The sequence below is a fragment of the Ostrea edulis genome, chromosome 9, assembly GCF_947568905.1.
Source record: "Ostrea edulis chromosome 9, xbOstEdul1.1, whole genome shotgun sequence".
Classification (NCBI taxonomy): Eukaryota; Metazoa; Mollusca; class Bivalvia; order Ostreida; family Ostreidae; genus Ostrea; species Ostrea edulis.
Genome location: NC_079172.1, coordinates 30,162,960 through 30,189,338, shown reverse-complemented (window position 1 = coordinate 30,189,338; position 26,379 = coordinate 30,162,960). Strand labels below are relative to the sequence as shown.

The 26,379-nt window shown below is 33.6% G+C and overlaps 2 protein-coding genes across 12 annotated transcripts in view; one reads left to right on the top strand and one right to left on the bottom strand.

Annotated features, from left to right (window-relative positions):
- Nucleotides 1-155, bottom strand: part of LOC125657814 (rho-related BTB domain-containing protein 1-like) — a 46,008-nt gene extending 45,853 nt beyond the window's left edge. Inside the window, exon 1 of one of the 2 annotated variants that reach the window (XM_048888601.2) lies at nt 26-155. The gene's annotated coding sequence lies outside the window, so the exon portion shown is untranslated. The remainder of the gene's footprint in view (nt 1-25) is intronic. The other variant, XM_056150142.1, reaches the window with a different exon arrangement.
- Nucleotides 106-21,530, top strand: LOC125657825 (drebrin-like protein B). 10 transcript variants are annotated; one of them, XM_056150144.1, is made up of 15 exons: nt 106-249; nt 1,998-2,053; nt 4,103-4,215; nt 4,374-4,448; nt 5,611-5,784; nt 6,227-6,304; nt 7,119-7,205; nt 9,454-9,573; nt 11,377-11,391; nt 12,913-12,993; nt 14,689-14,795; nt 15,386-15,756; nt 16,982-16,996; nt 19,089-19,313; nt 19,850-21,530. In XM_056150144.1, the coding sequence occupies exons 1-15, from the start codon at nt 167-169 to the stop codon at nt 19,987-19,989; spliced, it is 1,740 nt and encodes a 579-aa protein (XP_056006119.1). In that variant the 5' UTR covers nt 106-166; the 3' UTR covers nt 19,990-21,530. The 10 variants fall into 10 exon arrangements, with proteins under 10 accessions (XP_056006119.1, XP_056006123.1, XP_056006120.1 ...); XM_056150148.1 differs by lacking the exon at nt 7,119-7,205; XM_056150145.1 differs by lacking the exon at nt 11,377-11,391.
- Nucleotides 21,531-26,379: the final 4,849 nt, after the last annotated feature.

Here is a 26,379-nt window from a genome sequence, read left to right as displayed (position 1 = left end):
TCCTTTTAAAGAATGAAAATAGTACCTGTCATCCGATTTATGATATGTCTGCTTTTTCTTTGTTGACGTTCTGGCGAACTTCCTTCCGTCGTAAACAAAATGAGTCATATGATATTGTGCACAGGAAACAGTGACGTATTACTCAAGCACATGCGGAAAAAGGAGGATGGCGATAGACCTCCGAAAGAATAAAGACGCCCTTCTTAAGGCTTACAACGATGTTGTGGACGATAAGTCGTCGACAGATTGGTAATTTGATTTTGATAATTCTTTCATTAATGCTCAATGTCTTGCTAGATGTGCATCCAGTATTTTGAAATGGATTGTAGCCAAGCTTCCGCTTTTATAGATTTTTGTTGACACTGACAGGTGCGCCTCTACCTGAACACATCATTAATTTAATGCAAAGGTTATCTAACCGAGTGTCCGGAAGTTTTTATGCCTGTTATTTTTTGCTTTCTTATAGCAGATCCTTAAAGTTTTTTATAGGGCTAATGGTTAAATCAAAAGGGGAGGGGTGAAAGTTTAATTAAAATGTGAATTTCAGGAAAAGTCAGAGACTCTACGGTTTATTTTCCTGTTTGAATTATTTAAAATAAAAATTCTATTGGAGAGGAAGGATGTGCCATTTGCATACTTTATCGACATCAACACGTCAGGATGTTTCAAATTATCTAAACTTAAGTTAAGAGGCAAAGTAGAGCTGACCATTATCTGATACTTATACATGCAGTCTACTCCACTTATACTGAAGTCGCATATATTGAACTATCTGTTATATTGAAGTAAGAATAAATCCCCAGTAACATTATTTTTATAGTTGAGTTTAACATCAGTTAGATTGAACTTTATTGGATGTAAAAGTTATGCACAATTCAGCTATCTTCCCTGAATTTCAATTTATCCGAAGGCTAAAAATAATTGTAGATGGACCATCATTTATCACTGATCACAGATTTATCGGGGATTAAAACTAACCCTTTGTTTAAATTAAGTAGCTAAACTCCGGTCGTGAATGCTTACAATTTTATCAGCACATCATGATATTTTAAATTACTAGCCTGATCATATAAAAGAAAACACTTTTATCAAAAATGTTATTCTTATAAACAATGACGTTCAAATGTATTCAAAGTTTTGGATGTTGTTTTTATAGTACTACTATGATTATTTCAATCTGCACCCTAATGGCAAAATATGATACATCATTGTTGAATCCCAACAAGGGTCTATTCTCATTCCAGGGGGCTGAAATATTCTATTTCTACTAGAATTTTCATAGGTTATGTCATAATTTTTTTAAAAATTTAATACAGTTGAGCTTTGTTATCTTGAATACAATGGATCGGTATGTCAATGTGAGTTGAAAGTCCCATCTACATTGTCTAAATTTGTATTTTAACCTCAATATATCAAACCCTCGGATATCTCAAAGTTGTCTCTAGGCTCCATCAAGTTTGAGATAAGTAACGAGGATTGACTGTAGTTCAGCGGCAAGGGGGGGGGGGGGCACCCTGGAGAAAGCGCCACATGATGATAACAGGAAATAAACAGTGCTGTGTAGGAACCCAAATATGTCATTTAGAATTCTGTAATTTATGAACTTCCCAGGTCGTATGTAAATGGTCCTGTAGATATTTGCATCATTGTAATTTGAAATCAAATGCAAACTATGATTTTGATGAAAAGATATGTTTATCTTTGAAATTTTGGCTTATATTATATTAAGAGTTTGTCGCCCATGCCAATATTTAGTCGCCATGGGTGTGTGGGTGACCATTAATTTTTATCTCTGCATTAATTGTTCATTTCTATTTTGAAATGATGTGTATGGAAATTGACACAGTGCTTTTAGGACTGAGTCTGAAAATATTTGCTCTGAGATAGAAAGAGATTTTGAATACTGTGTAATATCTTTAATAGATTGATGTCTAGTCTGGAAAAACACAAACAACATTTTCATTACTGAATTGTTTTGAATCTTTTTATTTCTGTAGGATGGTTATGGGGTATGAAGGACAGACAGCTATCCTCAAACTGGTTGGAAGTGGAGGTATATACACATACGTGTATATTTCACATTCATTATTTCAATGATTTTGTAGTTCTTTTTAAGGAGGTATGCTACATCAGAGAAATTTGACATGGATGAAAAGTGGAGGATATGTACAACAATATTTAGAAATTGAAAACATTCAAATCAACTCTATTTAGTCAAAAATTGCAGTTTTAGTCAAAAGCAATCTGAAAAATTTAAAACCCCTGCTGGACTTGCTCGCGATCTACAGTTTATTAGTCGACGTGCTAACCTACTGAGCTACTCAGCTAGGCGATGAGTTTTGAAATGAATAGGTAAATATTGCTGATATTTATATTTTCATCCATGTTTTAAAAGGAAGTCAGCCATTATGATGATGTAGAGAACCTCCTTAAACTACTTTTATTTAAATTTTACAAGATATATATTGTAGAATTAAGTCTATATATTTATATAAGATTTTAAATTATCATATTAATCTGGTACGTTTCTTGAAACATTTCACAATATCTTTGGGAAATAAACGAGTTTCATGATACATCTGAGTAATTTCCCTTTTAGAGAACACTTGTACTCAGGAAAGCAAAACAGTTCGTTTACATGTGGAAGTGGGACAAATACCCATCACTGCATAAGTGAATGTGCTTAATAAGTTTCTCATAATGCAGTTTTATCACATTTCTTTCGATAGTGTTTTAGATTTCCTGCATTTACGTATTTAGAAAGAAGCCACTTGTAATGCAATTTATCCTCTTCATCACTTAATATAGTTCCACTCTGTCCAACTTAAGCATTTAAAGTCCCACTAAATGTACCTCCTACACAGAAGAACTCATATCTCAAAACTGGTCAGTTACTCAACAATAGCTACAGGGTTTTAATGAAGGATGATCTCCACAAGTTTTAACTTTTTTTTTTGTTAAAACAAAAAAAGTTTAAAAAGCTTTTTTTTCATTCAAATGAATTTTAAAAGTTAGTGCACATTTGCATCCTTTCAAATGAATATATATTATTTTTAAAAATTCCATTCTTACAAACTTTTAGCCTGTCTTAGATAACATTTTATAGTTTTGCCTGTTCTTTGTTACTATGTTAACCTCAGTTAGTATTATTTTATACCCTTCTTTATGCGGAAGGCTGGGGTTCGAATCCCGGCCGCAACAGACCTAAGTCATTAAAACAGGTAGTGACAGTTCCATCGCCAAACACTCAGCATCAGGTGTGAATGTCACGGGTCCTCGGATATGACCTTAAAAACGGATGACCCATGTCACAGTAGGTGTGGGACACTAAAGAACCCTCACTGCTCAATGGCCATAAGCGCCGAGCATAGGCCTAAATTTGAAGCCCCTGACCGGTCTTGGTGACGTCTCCATATGAGTGAAAAATTCTCGAGCGAGACATTAAGCAAGATACAATCAATCATGTTTTTTTTGTTTTGTTTTAGTTTGTTTTAAATGTAAAACACTTTAGGATAATTTTGTTGATTAAATAAAGTGCTACATAAATGTACAAAAATAATAAATAAAATAATTCGTGAACTTTGTCATATGAACTGGACCATCAAGTTCCTCTTTTGTCAGCCATATTGAATGAAATTGAAAATACTTCCTACACTGTCAATTTTGCAGGAGTAATTTTCTCAGAGTAATGATATATTGCATTCCATATTACAAAATGCTGATACTGCACTGCCCCAAGTTTTGAAAATGAAGGTTTACTTATTTTAATTACCCCAAAAGCATAAAAGTCTGCAAAACTCAGCGTTGATCTTAAATAAAGTAACGATTGGGGATGGGGGGGGGGATTCATTTATATTTATACTGATTAATATATTTTGAATCATGAAACAAAATCAAATACATCTCAGAAAGCTCTCCCATTGATGCTAAATGTTTAGGTCATGTGTATTGTACATGTACGTGTGCTAAATATATTTCACATGAAAGGGCACAGATTTGCATGTCTGTTGTGATGTACTAAGGAAAGAAATGCATGCCTGCAATTTTCATATTTATCTTATTGGATTCATTACAAGTGTTTCATTCTATATTCTGGTTGCAGATGGAGGCATTGAAGAAATGACAGAAGACCTGAACAGCTCAAAGATTATGTATGCATATTGTAAAGTTCTGGACCCAAATACCAGTCTTTTCAAATATGTTTTGATTAACTGGGTAAGAAAATTTACTGAACCCAATAACATATAACTGAGATAAAATTTCCATAACTCTTGAGTGTGTGTGCATAAAATTTACTCTTCAAGTTAAATATCACTCACCTTGACATGTGTACACTTTAATTTTCTTTTTTTTTTTTTCTTTCTTCATTTTAGCAAGGAGAGGCGGCTCCGGAGTCAATGAAGTTCAAGTGTACAAGTCATCTACGAGATGTGGCTGCATTTCTAAGAGTAAGCTGACCTGAATTTCTTGGGAAAAAAATTTAAGTTGAAATTTGGACTTCAGTCTGATATTTTACTCAAATTTTGACAGCTCAAATAAAAGGAAACTCGGACTTATGTTTGAGATTTTATTTTGAGAGATTCAAGTCTGAAGTCACTGCCATGACACTAGGGTGATAGACTGTTTTGATGCATGTAGATTTCATTCTTGCATACCAAAGTCTCTTATTTAATGCATATTCTTCTGTCAAACCTCTGATTTCTTAATTGACATGTGCAGTAGATAAAAGCTAGAAGTTCAATCAAATAAGGCTTTATCTGTCAAATCAAGATTCGCGGAATTCACATGGATAACTGTCAAGCTAACTGAAAATAAAAGCAGGAAGAAGATGGGTTCTGTTTTTAAATCTCGGGGTCCTGCTAGTAGAAAAACCATCGGAGACAAAAACCGGCTTCTACTTGAAACTTCTCCATTGTTGTTTTCACTATAACATAAATCCATAAAATTCTTAATTTTTAATTGCATTAACGATAATGCAGCATAGTATAATATGCTATGATGTCTTGGATTCATATTATTTCGACTGTAAATCAAAGACTTATTTTGACTGTTGCAAACTTGAACAATGAAGATTATCGATTGGCCAATTTCATTAAGGAAAATTCCCTGACTTCTTGAAAATTGACAGAGTCATTCCAGAGGTTTCTATAGTAGAGTAAAAGTAGACATAATTCTGTAATTTAAACTGTAATGTAGACATAGGTTTTGGTGTGTGTGATTGGTAGATTGGGTTGGAAGATGGAATATCTGCACAGTCAATGAATTGTGTAATTTAAACTGTAACGTAGACATAGGTTTTGGTGTGTGTGATTGGTAGATTTGATTCTAATCTTTGATTGTCAGAACGTGGAATGTGTGTGTCATGAAATTACGGAAAGACTTCCAAGTTACAAAGTCTGTTTAGGAGGGAGATTTAATAGGCAACAATAACTAGAACTTTGGTGACACACCCTCCAATGGGTGGTTAGTGGACAACTATACCATCTTAATTTTTAAAGTTTAAGCGGAAAAAAAAAGTGGTTTTTCTGGAAGAAAATAAATATATGTTGTTTATATACTGTTTATCATTCAAAGCTTGAATTATGTCATGTTCATTCCAAATTTTTGTAGGGAGTGCATGTAACAGTGAACGCCCGGACAGAGGAGGATGTTGACAGTGATGACATCATAAAGAAAGTGGCCAAGGCCTCGGGGGCTAACTACAGCATACATCAGGAGAAACCCAAAGCTACGCCCCAAAAACCTGCTAAGAACGCCAAAAAGGAGGATTCTCCTGGCCCTGTGGTATAACATAGTTACACACGTCTTCCCATCATACAATGTTCCTTTCCATGTAGAGTACACACAGTTTTTTCCTCTCAAGCTTATTATCCAGCATACCTGATTTCTATTTCAAAACCTTTCAATATTAAAGCAGGTAATTTTTTTCAGGGATTGGTGATTTATATGTTACAGTAAAACACACTTTTAATGAACATGCTTATTACAAATTCACATTTATTGCGAAGTGATATTTATTCCCCTATGAGGAGAAAATAGCGAAAATTTTATTGGATATAACAAAGTTTGGTTATGATGAATATAGTTTGCTGGTTGTGGAGGTTCGCTGTAAGTGTGTTTTACTGTACATTAATTCCACTTGTTGTGGTAGTTTTTTTTTTTTGGTCTGGAAAGAAAACTCATCGGAGGAGAATCACATTTGATTTTTATGAATTTTTGAATATAGGGTTCAGTTTACCAGAGAACAATAGCAGCAAAAGACATTAATTCCCGAGCACGTGACAAGTTCTGGGCGGACACAGAGGTAGATACGCAGTAGCTAGTTTGTACAAACAGTAAAGCACTGTTTATTCGTAAGAAATTTAATTTGGCTTAATGACACTTGAAACAAACAAATTTTTGAGAATAACGATGAAAATGAAAACTAAATCAATGTTTTTATTAGTAAAATGAATACAATTTACTGTGTGGAATATATATATGTAGCAACTCATGCATCCATATTTTTTTTGTATCAAGTTTTTTTTTAATTTATGAGGCTGCAAAAATACTATATTGTAGCTTTGTTCTTGCACACGTGTGTACAGAGAAATGAACAAATTTTATATGACTTGCTAATAATTAGGAAGGGAGCAAGATTGCAGAATTAAAATCTCTGACATGAAATATATGTGATTTACAGTATGTAAATAATGGAGGCTGATAATCTGATTTCATCTCATATGTATGACCTGAAGAAAAATGAAAATAGGCTTAATATGAACGTTAAATGAGATAGGAACTTGGTTTTCCATTTCTCTGAATACTGACTGTTTCATGTTCTTTCTAGAGATAATCTGACATTTAATAAGTCATATGATTTGTTCTGCTATGAATTGCCATTCATTCAAAGAAACAAAATATACAGAGAACATTTTCCAGAATCCAATATGTAAAGAAAATTTAAAAACATTTTTCAAAACAGGATGAAAATCATGTACATTTTGCACAAAAACAAACGTTTAACACTGTCTTGTCAAATGATGGGGATTTAGATATAGGGCAGATACAAGTGATGTACATATCACTGTAAAAAAAATAATAACCACATTGATTGTGACGGTGTCCTGCTTTATCAGAAAGAGGAACAGAGACGTCTGGAGCAGGAAAAACAAAGGCGGTCAAAAGAACAACAGGAACTCGATAGGGAAAGGCGAGAACGAGAGGTATCCATAGCAACAGCATGATCAGAACCCTCATCTTTGTATTTTGGTGTTTTGTTGACTGTAGAGTGTGGCGTGATGTGTATTTTCATAGATTCTTTGTCCAATCAAAACTTTAAGCATACTAAGCATAATTTTTGAAATCTATGAAGATACACTTTCTTGTAGACACTAGTTTCATTTATTCATACTTTATCGGGGAATCTGATTGTTTGGCTTTCATGTATGTGTATTTGCATGGTGAATATTTCTGGGGCACTTCATGGTAAACTTCAATTAAGATGATTTTATGTTTATTCTGTCAAACATACTGTACATGTATGTACTATATAGCCCTGTAGTGCAATGGAGTCTGTCGATTTAATATATCACATGTTTAAACAGACACATACTGTACATGTATGTACTATATAGCCCTGAAGTGCGATGGAGTCTGTCAATTTAATATATCACATGTTTAAACAGACACTTTTGCTTTCATACTTGTATCATATGCACTCTAGTAAAAGAATGTATTCTCCACTAACTCCTAATGAGGAATGTGTGATGCGGAATTGAAATGTTAGATTGAAGGTGCGGCTTTTGTGTCATTTTTTACAAGCAGCATAAACACATTTTTTCATTTCAGTTTTTTCTGCATTTCCATAGCAACAACTGCCTGGGGATATTTTTCCTCATTTACATGTATATTATCAATTAATTCATCAGTAATTTTATGATATGCATCTACTGCATGTCAATGATTAAAATCATTTATAGATTAATGCCCCTATTATTTTTTCCCCCATTTACTGAAAGGTCAAGGTCAGAGCTAAATGATTTGTAAAGATCAGTCAGATGTTGAGGTCAAAGGTCAAATTTTCCACATGGTTTGAAGCATAGTGTTTCACAAACACATCATTTCACGGTTTTGCTGTGATGTGTTTTTATGGAATAAAATAGTGACTTTGTTATCTCACGATTTGTCACGGAGAGGCGATTCAGCAGAAAAAGATACCTGGGTTACGTAGTGAATTTACAGTATCAATGCATCATGGATCGGTTTGGACTTTTTCGCATTGTTCTACAGATATTTTTTGTTGCTCCTTGCTGTTATTTAAAGTTTAATACGAAACTTTCTCTGATTGCCGAGTGCGAAATTTGAAGTAACGAAATTTTCTCTGATTGCTGAGTGCGAAATTTAAAGTAACAAAACTTTCTCTGATTGTTGTGAACAGTATGCTGAGTACAAATTGTAGGTTCCATCTAGCATGTCAATGCAGAGAGGCTGCCGGTATGCATATTTTTTTGAATGACTTTTGTTTTTATAAATATCTCTGCCTTATGAGTGTATTAAACACCACTCCCTCTCCAATATTTTGTTTAAATATAGATGATAAATTTGTGTATCTACCTATAAATCCATTTTATTCCCATCCATTCTTAACCTTATATTCTTCATTCTTGTAAACCATTTCACATTCCAATTGTCAATTCGGCACATGTGGCATGAACTCAATATAACAGTTAGCACTCTTACACCTAAATTTTTCAGATCATATTTATGTTACCAGGAAATGCTTCCATATTTTATTCAGTAGTTGAATGGCTAGAAACTTGCTATATGAAGTTTATTTTAGTAAAAAGCTAAGAATATATACTGGTATGTATCATGAAATTTAGATATTGATATTTTATTGTGTAATAGTCGTAAAATTTGTTGATAGATAGATTTCAATTTTCTTGTTACAATATTGCATATACATGACATTTTCTGTTGTACATTTGTCATCAGAAGCTGCTTGTTTTATTTTTGTAGGTATTCATTGTTGTTCTTTTCTTTAAAGCACATGTATATGAAAATATTATACAGTAAAACATGCTTATAATGAACACACTTATACAGAATCACGTTGTTTATTCCCTATGAGAGGAAAATAGTGAAAATGTTATCTGATATAGTGAAGTTTGGTAATCATGAACTGTCTTTCGCTGGCCCTAGAGGTTCGCTATAACCGTGTTTTACTGTATTTGAAATACAGTAAAACATTCTTATAATGAATTCAAACTTATTGTAAAGTGATAACTATTCCCCTATGAGTGGAAAATAATGAAAATTGTAATGGATAAAATGAAGTTTGGTTATATTGAATTGTTTTTTGCTGGCCCTGGAGGTTCACTATAACTGTGTTCTGCTGTAACATGTTGATATAAGGATGTCCTGTACACTTGTGTGTGTGTAGTTGCTAATTGTTTGTATTCGTCATTTTAGGCCCACGAAGCTCAGGAAAGAGATAAGATTGTAAACGATAAGCTGAGAGCTGCTCGAGAACAAAAAGTCCGCGAAAGAAGGGCGAGTGAAATTGAACGTGATGAACAAAAGAAAAGATGGGTATGTATAACTACAGAGAAGATTTAGTAGACCTAGGAGTTGTGTGACCTACATGTATGCTTTCTTTTTTTAGCTGCAGTGAACATTATATAAATATTGCATGTATTTGAGGGTAAAATTGAAAATTTTCACCCCGAGAAAACCATTGTCAACCGAGGCGTAGCCGAGGTTGACAATGGTTTCTCGAGGGGTGAAAATTTCAATGTTACCCTCAAATACATGCAATATTTGTTTTATTATACTGAATGTTATGTAAACTGGAAAGCAGAAAAACTTACGTCTGTTGACATTTGATCAATCACTGTCGTGCGATATTTCGTATTTCGATGCGGGTACTCGGGTTTATTACAAATGCTCAAACGACGTCGTCTAGCAATCTACGGCAAACCGTACGCGCATAAATTTGACGCATGTGATAATTTTTTATAATATCACCCGTTGTCAAGTACTGTTACCCGTTGCTAAATACTATCACCCTGGGTCGCGTGTTTTCTGTTCTCAGAGGGTAACAATACGTTTTTTCAAATGCTTCTCGACCAATCAGGTTCGAGTATTTTACATAAAAGTATAATAATAAGTTTTACTATATTTTTTTAATTTGCCGAACAGCTGGTCTTTAATGATAAAAACTTGATGGCATATAAGGCATGCATACATATAATTTGGGTTTGAACACCAATAAATTCAGTACTTGTAGTTATGACATAAATTTTATAGATTGTTTACATGTATGTGTGCTTGTAAGCTGCAGTAACAACTGACATGGAACGTTTTGAATACTGTTCATATCCAGCCTTAAATGTCATATATAGAGAGAAGTTGCAACAAGTTGCTCTAGGCTCTTTGATGGGTGGATGATTAATTTAATCGGTCATTAATTCGGGGGTGGGATAAGGAAATTTCACCAAGGGGACAAGATTCGATGTCTAGGACAAGGCTTTACCGAGTCCTAAACCCTCGTCCTAGACAGCAAATCTTGTTCAAGAGGTAGAATTTCCCTATCCCATGCAAGTAAATGATGAAGGGTTCATGGTTTTTTGTTTTTTTTTATACATTTTTCTCACAGTTTAGTGCATAAATTCAGGAGCTTAGAGAAAATTCTAAATTATCAAAATCCTCATTTGAATTTCAATGCAAAAACTAATTAGACAGCCAGAAAGAACGTACAGTATGAACTGCGATGCTTCACGCTGGCATACTTCATAAAGCATGTTAGCGTCAAGAAAAGTATGCAGGTGTGAAGCATTACAGCAAGGTTTTACCCCTTTTTATGAGTACATGTATTCGAACCTTATCATGAGCTTTGTTTATTTTTATAATATCTTGAGTGCTTTTCCCTGCTCTGCAGGGTTTAAAACTCCATACAAAATTTTAAACTTAACCATGCAACATGCCTGTCAGCACTTATGATGCAGATCGCTGGTTCAAAGATTAGCATTACTGCATGTATGACTTTTAGTTCTTTGTATTTTGGTAAAGTGAAATTTTTTATTTATGTGTTGGTTTTGTAGTAGCCTTTGATTTCAGTGTCAACATACAGTAAAACATGGATACAGCGAACATGCTTATAACGAATTAAAGTTTACAGCGCCAAAAAGAAATTGATTCTAATTTCGTGTAATTATAAAACATGATTTTAATGGATATGATGAACTATGTTTATAACGAATCAAACTTATTTGTCGCCAGGTCTTCTTTATAAGCGTGCTGTACTGTACATGTGTTGGTGGCCTTACAGTATGTTCATTGTACATGTGGTTTTTGTTTGAGTTTGATATCAGTTAGCCATTCATTTACATATAGACTGATGAGACCAGTGTAAGTACCAAATCACTCATTATTTAAGTCTCTGTTCTGATGCATCTTTCACATCCATGCATACATTGCAGTACTGTATTGAACACTCTCTGCATGAACAAGCTGTACAAGGAAAATTAAGTGATTGTAGCGTAATATTTAAAAGAGAAGAAGTCGTTCATTTTTTAACATGTGTTTACTTGGATATCAGAAAGACAAGTGTGAATTTAAATGATTGTTAACTGGGACAAAATAAAGGGGAAAATTAAAGTAACAATACCGTGTGTGTTAGTATTTAGAACTTTTAGATTGTAGTTTCAGGTGAAAAATAGAATTATAAAGAAAAACGCAACACAGAAAGAGTACATACTAATTTGACTGCTTACTTTGATGTACATGTATTTTTTTTTGTCTTATACATTGTATGATTATCTCTTTCATTTTTCTGAAATCTGTTCTGTGTTAACAGTCATAGCCTACTTTTAATTTGCTTGGAGATTTTATCAAACTGTCAAATGAACACATTAGCAAACTTAGTGAGAATTTTGAAATTTCACTGTTAAAAGTTAAGTACACTTGAATTCTGTGACAGTAAGAAAATGCATGATTGCGCTTATATTGAGAGAACTTCACGGTAATGGTAGCATATTATCTGTATATGTAATGAACATGCATGATGAGCTAACAGTGGCTAAGTACATATATGTATACGTCAGAAATAAATTTCATTTCTGAAAATACACAAGAGCATTTACTGCAATGCTTTATGCCAGCATACTTCGTGAACGCGCTTCATGAAAAGTATGCTGGCTTGAAAAGTTGCAGTTCATTCCCTCATATATTTTCAAAAATTAGGTTTATTTCATATATTTACATTTTACTTTCATTTCTTTTAAGATATTCCCAGCCGTTAAAATACATGTAGTAATACTATATATTTATCAAGATTCATATGCACATGATCCACATTCATGAGGAAATTATGGCTATCATTGCGGTAAAAGATGTCGAAGTTTAAAACATTTGAAATGTAAATATATATGTATACAAGAAATTATCAATCATAAAGGAAGTGAGTTTATGTTGGCAAAGAGATGGTGTGACAGAAAATGTATTGCAGTTTTGTCCCTTCACGCTGATGATCCTGGTATATAAACAATGTTGTTCCTGTGATTCATTAGATTATTTCACAAGGATGAAAGTGTTTGCACCATGTTATAAATGTACTCTTATAATTATGTCATACAAACCAATCAAATCCACCACACATACCCAGTTATACTGCAGATCATAATCCATGCTTTTATTCAAATCTGAGCAAACTTAAAATATCTTACATTGAATACACATCGGTTTAATTTTTCAGAATGTACACAAAATATAAAAGAAATGAATTATTTTACTAATAATGATCACTCGACAACATACACTTTATGTCAAATATCGATTGTTTGATGGATAATGCATGTAGAAAGCGTAAAAATTAAAATTCAGAGATTAGTTTGAAATTTTGAAATTGTATATTTTTCCTTGTCTGTGTAGGAACAACAGCAGCAAGAGGCTTTCAAGGAGGAAGAGGAGCGGGGTAGGCGAAGCGAGGCTGTGAGGAAGGAGAGAGCAGCGGTAAGTTTATAATAATAATGAGCGGCATTTATATAGCGCATTATATAATTTGTAATTACTCTAAGCGTTTTAACAATGTAAAATGTAAAACATGATAAGATTATTCAGAGCATAAAATATAACATCCAAATAAAATAAAACAATTTAAACATTTCGAGTTCATGCGACAAACCAGCCTTTACTTTAAAAAAGAATATATTACAAAATATGGTTATAAGATTTCCTAAAAAGATATGTTTTGAGGTTTGTCTTAAAACTTTTGACAGTGCCACACGAACGGATGTCTATCAGTAAACTGTTCCATAGTGTGGCAGCTGTTTATCTGTTTCGGTAGCTTCTATTTCGGGATTGTTCAACTGTTGTCAGTACTAGCAGATTTGATTTCTTACAAAAATTACTGGTGTAGATAGATAGACTATTACAGAAAAAGCAGTTGACTTTTGGAGCTGTTTTGTTTTACAACACAATTCACCCTTTTACTTCTTTGATCAAGCTAGTGTTAATGAATTTCTATTTATGAATATTTGCACGTGTTGGCGTGGAAATGTTGAACTTCTATATATGAGTGTTGGCATGGAAATGTACTATAGAGTTATTGAACTTATATTGGTGAATATTGGCACAAGTTGGCTGTGAAAATGCACGAGCTTGCGAGTGCATTTTGGCAGCCAACAAGTGCCAATATTCACCAATATAAGTTCAATAACCCTTTTATTAAATAGCTAAAGTATTGAGTTGTTAAATTATATCCCTTTTCACTCAAATACTCCAAAATAGACGAGCATTCATCAATATTGGCATCTAAGGTGAAAATGTGCAATATCAGCATGCATTTCTTAACTGTTCAATACTAAACCCGTCATTGATGCATGAAGCAAACTGATTTTGTGAATGGGGACATCATAATTTATGTACAGTAAAACATTTTGTTTAAGTAAATATTTACGATATCAAATACCGGCTCTGTCAGATTCGGAGGACCGTCGTCTGCCATTTTGGCTTGTTTACATCATTACGGTAAGGTCAATATTGAACACTCATACTCGGAACGTTTCGGGCGCACACAATTTACGCAATGCAAAGTTAGTGTTCAATAAATTCTCAGGATATTGAACGCTAACATTCTCTAGATATTAGGCAGATTTCATAATGGACTATTTATTAGCTATATAATAAAGGCTTTTATTGATGAATATTGGCACATGTTGGTGTAGAAATGTACAGCCTTGCAAGTGCATTTTTACATCCAACAAGTGCCAATATTCACCATTGTTAGTTCAGTTACTTCTTTATTTCATATAGCTAAAAAATACATGTATTTGGGGGAGGGGGGGGGTTAATGTTAATTTAATTCATTTCTTCTCAAGTTTGGAAATTGAAGCATTATTAACACTGATGTGAATGTGTTTAACATCTCAGTTATGAACATTTTCAACATTCACTTATTTACATCAATCTGTACTTGAGAAATTATGAATAAAGTATGATCAGTATATCAGAATTGAAATATTATTTGTTTACAGCTAGAGTGCATTAACGTTAACTTGTACCTGCAGCATTTCAGCATGAATCCTATTATTAGCCTAGATATTGCTTTTTTAGGAACATTTTATAGGTAACAAATCTTGAGCTAACTTATTTATTAAGTTATGTGAATAATCTGTAACTTTTAAATCGACATAATGACTTTTACAGGAAGCTGTACGCCTGACCAGCAGCAGCACTGCTAATGCTAGAGCACTATTCAAGAGACGAGAATCTGAGACAGATGATCATGTGTCAAGAGCTCCGCCACCTCCTAGGTAATATAACCCCACCACCTCCCAGGTAATATAGCTCCACTACCTCCCTGGTAAAATAGCCCTACCACCTCCCAGGTTATATAGCCCCACCACCTCCCAGGTGAAATAGTTTTACCACCTCCCAGGTAATATAGCCCCACCACTTCCCAGGTAAAATAGCCCTTCCACTTCCCAGGTAAAATAGCCCTTCCACTTCCCAGGTAAAATATCCCCACCACAGGTAATATAGCCCCACCACCTCCCAGGTAATATAGCCCCACCACCTCCCAGGTGAAATAGCCTTACCTCTCAGGTAATATAGCCCCACCACCTCCCAGGTAAAATAGCCGCACCACAGGTAATATAGCTCCACCACCTCCCAGGTAATGTCTACTGCTGTACATAACAGTCTAAAGTCTAATGGTTTGTCTTGCTGTTTGCTGGTGTATCTCAATGTGTACTAACATGTCTCAATGTGTGCTAACATGTCTCAATGTGTGCCGATGTGTCTTAAGGTACCAAATTTAACTATATTTTACAGGGAATGGATTTCCTTAACATTTACTAATACTCTGCAGTACAACATAATGAAATAAAATTATTTCTTTCAGAAAACTCCAGCATAATTTTTTCAATCAGCAACAGGAGGAGGCACCAAAGAAACAACCCATCCAGCTTCCCCGAGAAAATCCACCCAAACCTGGACGCAGCTTTGCAGAACCAGAGCCCTCTGGGCCTTCGTTTTCCCCTCGACAGCCCTCCCCTCCCCCAAGGGAGCCCTCTCCTCCCAGACAACCCTCCCCACCCCCAAGGGAACCCTCTCCTCCCCCAAGAGAACCCTCCCCACCCCCTAGAGAACCATCACCTCCTCCAAAAGCCCCATCACCTCAGCTCCCTCGAGCCAGGAATCTCCTGGCTGAGGGACTTCCTCCGAGGCAGGACTCCGACGAGGAAAACAACAACGATGATGACTGGGGAGAAGGTGAGGGGATCTATGATTTAACGATTTAAAAAGAATTGAAAAAGATTGATAATATGAAAGTAGATCTATATGTACAGTAAAACACAGTTACCTCAAATAACCACACTTGTAGCAAAGTGATTTCCATTCCTCTAGTTTTAATTATCAACTTAATGGATAGAACAAATTATGTTGATGATGAATAAAAATTAAGGCAAGCACTTTGCTATAAACGTGATTTACTGTACAAGAACACCGCTTTCCAGAACTACATCATAGTAGAAGTAGCAGTGAGTTTAAACAATCTAGTATAATTGTCTCTCACCAGAGTCTTAGCATTTTAATGAAGAGACACATCAGTACCCTCACTATAATGAAGAGAGTATCCTCACTAGTCTATCAGTGTCCTCATTAGTTACAGAGTTTACCAGTATCTTCATTAGTTACTGAGTTTATCAGTGTCATCACTAGTTACTGAGTTTATCAGTGTCATCACTAGTTACTGAGTTTATCAGTATCCTCACTAGTTACCGAGTTTATTAGTATCCTCACTAGTTACCAACTTTATCAGTGTCATCACTAGTTACTGAGTTTATCAGTGTCATCACTAGTTACTGAGTTTATCAGTGTCATCACTAGTTACTGAGTTTATCAGTATCCTCACTAGTTACTGAGTTTATCAGTGTCATCACTAGTTACTGAGTTTATCAGTGTCATCACTAGTTACTGAGTTTATCAGTGTCATCACTAGTTACTGAGTTTATCAGTGTCATCACTAGTTACCAACTTTATCAGTGTCATCACTAGTTACTGAGTTTATCAGTATCCTCACTAGTTACTGAGTTTACCAGTACTCTCACTAGTTACCGAGTTTATCAGTACTCTCACTAGTTACTAAGTTTAGTAGGTTGCTAGAGTTGTATAATTGTAAATTATGATATCAACTTCAGCACATTTAGATAAGAATTAGGCTTTAAGGCTTTTTCAGGACACCAAATGAAGCACTTCTAGTCGAACAATTACTGGGGGGGGGGGGGGGGGGGGGGGGGGGGGGGGGTGTCAGGATGAATTTGTTTTCATAGAAATTAATCCAAAGTCTTATATATGAACAAATCTCAGCTTATATATATAATTCAAAGGTATTAGATATAATTCAATGGTATTAAAAGAAAAAGATTGAAAAGTACCTTTAACGTGTATTTGTGTTAAAAAACATTACATGCATTGCTGTTGTTTTTTCAATAAGGCAATTATGCTAACTGTAAGTAGTGCATGAATCATCAAGAACAATGAACTCTAATACTGTTTTCATACTCAGAACTCATCTTATTCCTTTAAGTGTTTTACTAATATTCAAAGTACAGCTGCATGGACACCAACACTTTGGTAACTTGAATTTGTACTTTGAATATTAGTTTTATACTTTATTTACAGACTCGAATGAACATCTCTGGAATAATTTACCTCGGGATGTTGGTCTCAGTTTCAAGTCTTTGTATTTTATTTTCAAAATATTTAATTCACTGTATTACTGTTAAGTATTTTCAAACACGCTATTTAATACTTGTATTGTAGAACGCAATAAAGAAGTTACTCAGCATGAATATGATACAGATTTTGTAATCAGATTAAATTCTGTAATAATTATCTTGCACATGTATCTGCATGTACCAGTCAATATTATGACACTCATTTAATTAACAAATGAATTTCATTTTTGAAAATACATGAGGGTATGAATTTAGAGTGTGAAGTATACCAAGGCCAAAAATAAAAATTGATTTGTTTGATGTACTCTGACCGACCCGTCAAATTTGCTCCTACCCAATAATTTTTTTCAGCAATTTTAAATTCTATTTTTTTTTTTTTAGTTCCCTTGAAAAATAGAAAATTCTCCTTACTTTAAAACTAAATATTAAAAAATTTCATGACATTAAAAAACAAACAAACAAAAACACCTACCTACCGACCCACCTTGAAAAATATGGGTCGGAGTACATCAAACAAAAATATTTTTAATGATGGCCCAACATGAAGCGATGCAGTTCATACCCTCATGTATTTTCAAAAACGAAATTTCTTATATTTACATTCTACTTTCATTTCTGTCAGAGTTTTCAACCGTTAAAATCAATATATGGTAAAAAAAAAAAAAAAAAAATAATAATAATAAAAAACTACAAAAACGGTTGCAGTGAACATGCTTATGATGAATTCACACTTACAGTAAAGTATGGTTACAACGAACACTTATAGTGAATTCACACTTACAGCAGAGTGATTTTCACTCCCTGTAAATTTAAAACCTATAAAGAACTCATTGGATATAATGAACTACGTTTATAAGGAATCATATCCAATATAAGTGTGTTTTACAGTCCTATATTTATTTCATGAATTTTTTAAAAATAGTTAGTTGGTATTTCTCTCTAAATTTTAACTCGAAATACTGTTGAATCGTTTAAATTTGTGAGGCAGTATTAAGAGTTTACAGTTTCATTGGGATGTAATTTCATGGATATGGTATATGTATATTTAAACATTAAATATTTTATTGTGGTTTGAAATTTATGGGATAAGGGTACCCACGAAATCCACGAAAATCTAGCCCCATCGAAATCTAGCGATTCCGTGGTAGTTACTGTACAGTATACACATACACTATTGGATTGTTTATATTGAAATAATGAAGACATTAAGATACTATAGGATTAAACATTCTTTTTGAAGAATTTATCGATGTGTAAACTCCAGACATTTTACTCACAAACTGAATAAAAGTGCAAAGCACTTTTATGTTAAGTTTGTGAGTAAAATGGCCGGAGTTTACACATCGATAAATTCTTCAAAAAGAATGTTTGATTCTTATAATTCCAATTCATCCACTTCATTAACAATTGCAAAAATTTGAATAGTTTCCCCGCACTATGTTATTTATTTTCAGGCGTGTATGAATACATCGCGTTTTCGGATTTATTGATGTATAAACTCTTGTTCAGCTTTATTTTTGTCCAATCAAAACACTTGTAATAAATAACATTGGAATTATACTGCAATATTACCTTGTGTATTTACCTCTCCACACAACATATGCTCCCTAATACTAACAGACTGATTAATTTCTATTTTTGGACATAAAATACAGTAAAACATGGTTACAGCCAACCTCCAGGGCCAGCGAAATTCAGTTCGTTAGAATTAAACTTTATTATATTCAATTATATTTTCCTCTCATAGGGGAATAAATATCACTTTATTATCACTAATAGTGTAAATTCATTATAAGCATGTGTTTTGTATGTTTTACTGTACTCTGATTTGAATTACAATGGTTTTGTTGTTAACTATACAAGATAATGCTGAAGAGCCACATATCCCAGCAGTGCAGTCCCATCTTCCACCCCCTGATGAAGACCAGTTCTCTGCTCCACCCCCTGATGAAGACCAGAATACCCAGGAAATGCACACACAGAATGGTGACGTTCACACGGACCCAGATCAGCAGCAGGTTCGAGAGAAATACGGACTACAGCCAGAACATGGGCTATGTGCTGTAGCACTGTACGACTACCAAGCAGGTATCTAATTCAGGATTTTATTCACCAATAGTGAAAGGGATTGGGCAGCAGGCATAGTCTATTTTATCTCTCTTGCAACCAAGCAGGCATACCGTCATTGTGTTAGATTCCAGAGAAGAAAATCGAAATATTGGTGTAGCAATGTGGCAGAATTACTGGATATATATATCCACTTTCCCTATTATCCGTTCACAATTCACTTCGAGAGGGGATATAGTAGTAAAACCATTCGTGCGGAAGTGTGTGTAACATCGAGCTTGTAGACACTCCACAGGTCACATTTTATGCTCGCTTGATTTGGTACTTCACATGTAGCTTTGTTAACAAGAGGAAAGAACTCTGTCGAATTGGGGTTCAAAGGTCAGGGTAACTACGGGATTTCATAGAAAAAAACTTACATCTACAGATTACCTATATTGCGAGGGATGCCCCGCTTTGCTTAGCTCTTGTTAACTTAAAGAGTCCTCTTGGTACAGTTCTTTGTAAGACAAGGACTATGCGTAAAATTCTGTCTATTTCTTTTGTTGTGTTTACAGCTGATGAATCGGAAATTTCATTTGACCCAGAAGATGTCATCACAAATATTGACCTTATCGATGAGGGCTGGTGGACAGGCATGGCTCCCAATGGACATTATGGAATGTTTCCAGCTAATTATGTGGAAATGATTCAGTAATTAAAAGTACCAAGCTATGCACTTGTATGCAAATCCTGCTGATCCAACAGATGTATAAACTTTACTGTACTACAAATTCGGTAACAGGAAGGGATGATAGAGGACATTTATTATTGTATTGAATGATTAGGACAAAATATTGAATGAAGAGACAGAAATTATTTATGCTTGATTTCATAAAGGATATTTACGTCTTTGCCAAATGCATTTGTTAAAAGAGAAAGTAACAGAACATGGAAAAATAGAGTGGGAGTACGAAGTCTATTCTGGTTTGGTAGAATGAATTTGGAATGAAATTAAACATGCACACAAATGTACCCTGCTTTTGATTATATATAGATATCTCTTGCACTCAGTATTCTATCTGCCAAACGTATCCCATACTTTATAGTGAAAGAGCTAGTTTTTAAAAGTACCTTTTGAACTTAATATACACTATGAATTTAAGCCACATGTAATGTGTTTGATAATGTAATATTATGATTGTATTTTATTATGTTCTCTTGTGAATTAACAAATTTGATATGATTTTTTTAAGCTAGTCCAACTTGTCTCCTATGAAAATCCATAATTGTATGCCAATAAAATTTAAAGCTAGGAAGTTGTAGATAATTGTGGTTTTTTGTTTTTTTTTTGTGTACTATTGTAAGTGTAAGTAGGTATCTTATTTTCACAAATGTTATTTTGTGTTGTGTGTAAGTGCTTAAAATTGACTTTATTTTTGTAAAAGTAAATGTTGGACGAATATTTATTTTTTTGTACAATTTACAAAAACTGTTAATTTTGTTTCCATGTATTGATTTGTTTATAAGCCGACAGAATTTCAAGCATTGCACACTATCGTATATGTACAGTAAAACATAGATATACAATAATATCAATATAATGAATTCATGCTTACAGTGAAGTGATTTTCATTCCCAGTAGTTTAAAACATATGATGAACTTATTGAATATAACAAATAACATTTATAACAAATCAAAATTGTTCATCCCCAGCTCTTCACTACAAGCATGTTTTATTGTATCTGATGAATTTTTTGAGGTAGTCACAATTGTTCATGTCAAAAATATCATCCACGGACATTTCTTCCTGAACATCATCCACTGACGTTATTTCCCAAACATCATCCACGGACGTTATTTCCTGAACATCATCTACGGACGTTATTTCCGAAACATTATCCACGGACGTTATTTCCATTCTGTCGTAATCGTGAATGCTAGATGATTGTAATTTATTTGTAAAGTTTTCCACAAAGATTTATATAACTGTATCCTTGTACTCCGGTTCAGAGACCAAATAGTATTAATGTTAAAAGGGTACACAGTACCAAGATATGGTGTACATCAAATTTAATGTTTGCAACTGTAGACAGAAGACCATAATCATTGTGTATGCAAGTTTGTCACTCGTTTAAACTTGATTTTTATGCAGCATGTAGCAACTCTATAAAGCGTATATGAAATTTTTACAGTGTGCGTAATGACATTTGATAAAATCACTTGGAAAAATAATATGAATAAAGATATGGAATGACTGTCATTTTGATTATTTGCTGAATAACTCGTGTACTGGATATCAATATGTAATAAATTTTTTACAAAAGATATGTTTAATGTTTATAGGGAATATGGCTACTAGTATGAACTTTTTATGCCCAGTAACAGAGATTTGGGGGGGGGGGATAAAGTGTTTAGTCCATCTGTTTGTCCGCGAAAACTTTTAACTTTGACCATAACTTTTTAATGGACAGCAATACTCACAAGGCTTTCATTCCTTGTGACAAGACCTTTATTTTTAAATGAAATCTTTCTACCTTCGCCTTGGAGTTTGACTTGCTTTTGAAAGGTTTAAAGCTGTATGACCCAATGTTCATGTATTATTTTGTACATAATTAATTTTGAACTGGTCACGTGACTGTCACTTGAAATGGCAGAGTGACGCGGTTATTTGTAAACATCGATTAAAAATAAAACAATTTTGGTTAAAACAGGTGAAATAATGTATGATATATAATACAGCCTCATAACTACATACGTGTGATGATTTAATAGCGTTTGTACGAGATGGAAAAAAAATGTAATTCGGACCATACAGCTTTAAGCTAGACCTTAACTTTTGAATGATTAGTGATGGGACTTTCATATCCAACATGACTGTATTCCTTTTGATAGACCTTTCTTTGGGTAACAAATTCCTTGTACATGACCTTGGAGTTTAACCGTTTGAAAAAACTTTGTAACTTGGCCATAACTTGAATGGACAGTGATAGGGCTTTCATATTCTACTTGTGTGTTGTTTTTGACAAGACCTTTCTTTTGGTACCAAATTTACTTCTCTGCCATAATTCATCAGTGTTAAATAAACACATTTTGTTAATTGTTACAAATAGACCCACCACCAAATACAAGCATCTTCACGTAATGAAAATTATGTTTGCAGTTTAGATTTAGTAAAAAGTGGCAAATATTCCATTATCCAGTCTGTTTGCAATGCACCAAGCCAAGGGGTGAAGTGTGGTAGCATATTTTTAAAAAAAAAAACTATTAGAATACATTTTGATTAAACAATATAAAATGGGATTGAACAGGAGAGGGAGTTGGACCCTTGTTGTCATCAATAAACCCACTTATACCAGTTATGACCCTTGGCACAGTTTTACCCTATTAAGCTACACTATGATATATGAGCAAGATTTGCAGTGTAGCTTTCTAGTGAACAGCATTATTGAATTTGAGTTCCATCTTTTATCAAGATTGACCCACTTTTACAAGTAGTTGCTCTTAGCCCCCCCACCCCCCCACCAGTAGGCTTCAAGATGTATGACTTGTAATGCATTATATGTACATGTCGATGAGTTGCACAAATAAAAGATTTGTAGTTTTCTATTGAACAGCCACTTTTGCATAAAATTTCTTATTGAAAGGTGAGGGGGGGGGGGGTGTAAAAGATCACTATTACTTTACTACACTCTTTGTATAAAAACTGCATTAAATATATCACTCATTGAGACATGGAAAATCAATAACAGTTTTTTATTTGATGACAGCATATAGAGTAAATAATACGTACATAAGGGTTTTTATTCTGTTATGTACAATTTATTGCAAAACAATGCAAGGATAACAAAGAGTGCATAGTACTGTTGCATTGATACATATATACATTATTTTATATTACCTACCGGTAATCAACAACCCCAACCTAATGCACTGGGAGTTAGTTTACTGTCTACTAACTTTTAACTAAGAGGCTTATCCCCACTCCCTTCCCTAAAACATTCTCTGTTGTGTGCACAAACTTCTGAAAGATCATCATCACAAGCCACAGCTAAAACGTCCACTCCTCTCGCCTTTCAAGGAGAATGTTCGATCCTTTCTCCTCAAAAGGGGAGATGTAGGTGCATACATTTCAACCTGCTTGTAATGATGATTTAAGGCACAGGCTGAGTCATTTTGTTAATAAAACAAATATTTTCATAAGACATTTTACAAAAAAATTTCAATATTTTCAGAAGACATTTATGATCTTTGCAGATTACCGTTTACATGTCATCATCTGTATACAGCATCCAGAGAGAAATAACCACAATACAAAACAATTCTCTGTTAGAATTATCATCCTGAGAAATGGGAGACTCCTATTTCAAGCTCATACATGTCTCCCAGTGTAAAATCACAATCAAATGATTTCACAGATATATCTTCAACAGGAACACAGTAGTATCAATTGACATTATACATGAAATAATATTTAAAAGTATTAAAAGGTAACAATTATTGACAATTATCAAATGATGTTCATGATGAATGCATCTTGCATCCAAATTTCAGAAAAATTAGAACATGTAAAAGTCTTGTTTCAGACTAAGATCATATTAGACCAGTCTTGGGAGTACATTATACAGCACCAGTGATTTTGTTCAATCTCGCCCCTCATTTTAACATTCTGAATAAAAGCAACACATCTGTGTGTATACATTAAGTGCCTGGCCAGAAGTCGGTCATCCCTTATGTTTCATTGAAAAATTTGTGTTTCAAAACATTGTCCCAAAATAATCATCTCTGGTCATACTTTTATGAAATTCATACCATTGATCAGAATATAAAAATGTTGGAAGTTTTCTCGTCATGCTGATCAAATAAATGTTTTGTTGCCAACTCAATTAAAATGTGTATTTTTAAAGCATTGAAATGTTAAGAAATTTTAATGTGTGATAATTAAATATTATCTTAACCTCTCTGCTTTGAAATTTATTCAATTTCTGATTAGTGGTAATGATTTCATAGAACTTAAACTATAGTTTAAATTCCTTCTGATTTTGTTGAAATATATCGTAAAAAATAAAAAATGATAGATCTATATGACCAGGTCTCTTTCGATACATGTATATAAACACAAAGCATATCTTAGCATTGCAATACAATAATTACACCAATTCTATAACAAAATAATTTCCCATATACAGATTATATACAATTTACACCCAATGCAGTACATAGTAAAATTGCACACGTATATTAAATATTCCCAATTTTTCATCCTTTTGCTGTGTGTGAATCCTACACATTTATGTGTGTACATCATGAAATTTACAATAATTCTTAATAGACCACTATCTAGGAATATAGGCAAACGATTTTAGATTTTCAAATATTTTGTAGTGAAATTCAGAGTTATCTGCCCTTCATGTCATATATTTTGGACTAGAACATCTTGGTCTCATTTAACACCATCTATAATTAATTATATTAATCTATAATAATTACTTTACTACTAAATATTAAAACTAAAAAATTTGTAGCCTTCTTTCTAGGAAAGATAATTCATGCCAAATTCGTAATATGATTAAAAATCATCTGTTTGGGTTCTGTTTTCTAGTAGTACAAATTCAATGGACTCCGAACAATTAGATTGTTCAAATTCAATATATCGGATCTCCTTACATTTACCATGTACAAAGTGTGATATATAGAGTTATCTACCTTTTGTGTAACAAGATTCATATTTCCAAAAGAGACATTACAAAAATAATCTGAAGCATTATGTAATCGTAAACTTAAAATTTCATAAATGTCAATCACACATCAAAACTGAAAGGCATCACATTGTATATATATATTATCTTGCTTATAGAAATTAAATATGCACAATATCACAAAATTCCATGCATCTAGATTACAAACAGTACGTGTATGTATTTTTTTGCACTTAATAATGGGGGATTGATAAATGGTATAATTAGGCAGTCTTAAAATATGTAATAAGAAAAAAACTTTTAACAAATTCACTTATACTTTTAAGAATGTACAGACACATCAATAGCTGACAGACTTGAAATCATTAAGTGAACTTCATATACTAATTGTAACTAATTTCAGTGAATCACCAAAAACTCCCAAGTACAATACAGCCCATGCAGTGATAGCCAATCATCAGGGACGTACTGTTTCACTCAGTAAGAAGTGTATACACTGTTACAACCAATCATCAGGGACATACTGTTTCATGTCGTAAGAAGTGCATGTACATTGTTACAGCCAATCATCTGTTTCACTTAGTATGAGGTGTACATTGTAAGTTACATCTATTGATTTATTTGTTACTTTTACATGTGTCTATGTAGGTAATGGAAATCGCTATGATATAAGTGGCAATTTATTACAACTGTTTGCTATAACTGAATTGCTACATGTAAATATTTAAAATGTCTGCCTTTTTAATCATCCCCAATGAAACACAAACACCTAAGAACCCTCTTTGGTTTTTAGCTAAAATATTAAATGAACATGATCTTTTCATTCACTTTTAAACTAATGACAATCATCACATCTGAATTTTGCACCTTAGCATAATAATTCCAAGGGACAAGACCTATATATGCATATTATAGAAAGCCAGACACTCAATGCCACCACCACTTATACAGTAAAAACAAATGAATTTATGCTGATCTATTCCCCTGTGAGAAGAAAATTTCATTGGATATGATGAATTTTGGTTTATAACAAGCATGGGATCTGAGCATTTTGTGCTACAATGTATCAGCTGCCTCTATATAGTACTCACCAGCAGAGCCAAACAGAATGTGCAGATGAATACAGTGAAACACACATATAGTAAAGTGCTGGGGACAAACTATTTTAATTAGTTATAAATGTAATTCATTATATCCAGTAAGTTTATGTTTTAATACTACACGGAATTAAAATCACTTCACTGTAAGCATGAATTCATAATAAGTGTGTTCACTGTAACCTTGTTATACTGTAACTTACAAAAACGGGCGTTTTCGCAAAACCAGCAGCAATTTTCTCACCTAATGACATCAATCACACTGAATGAAATGTCTCTCATTTAATTGACATGCAGTGTCAGTTTCATCT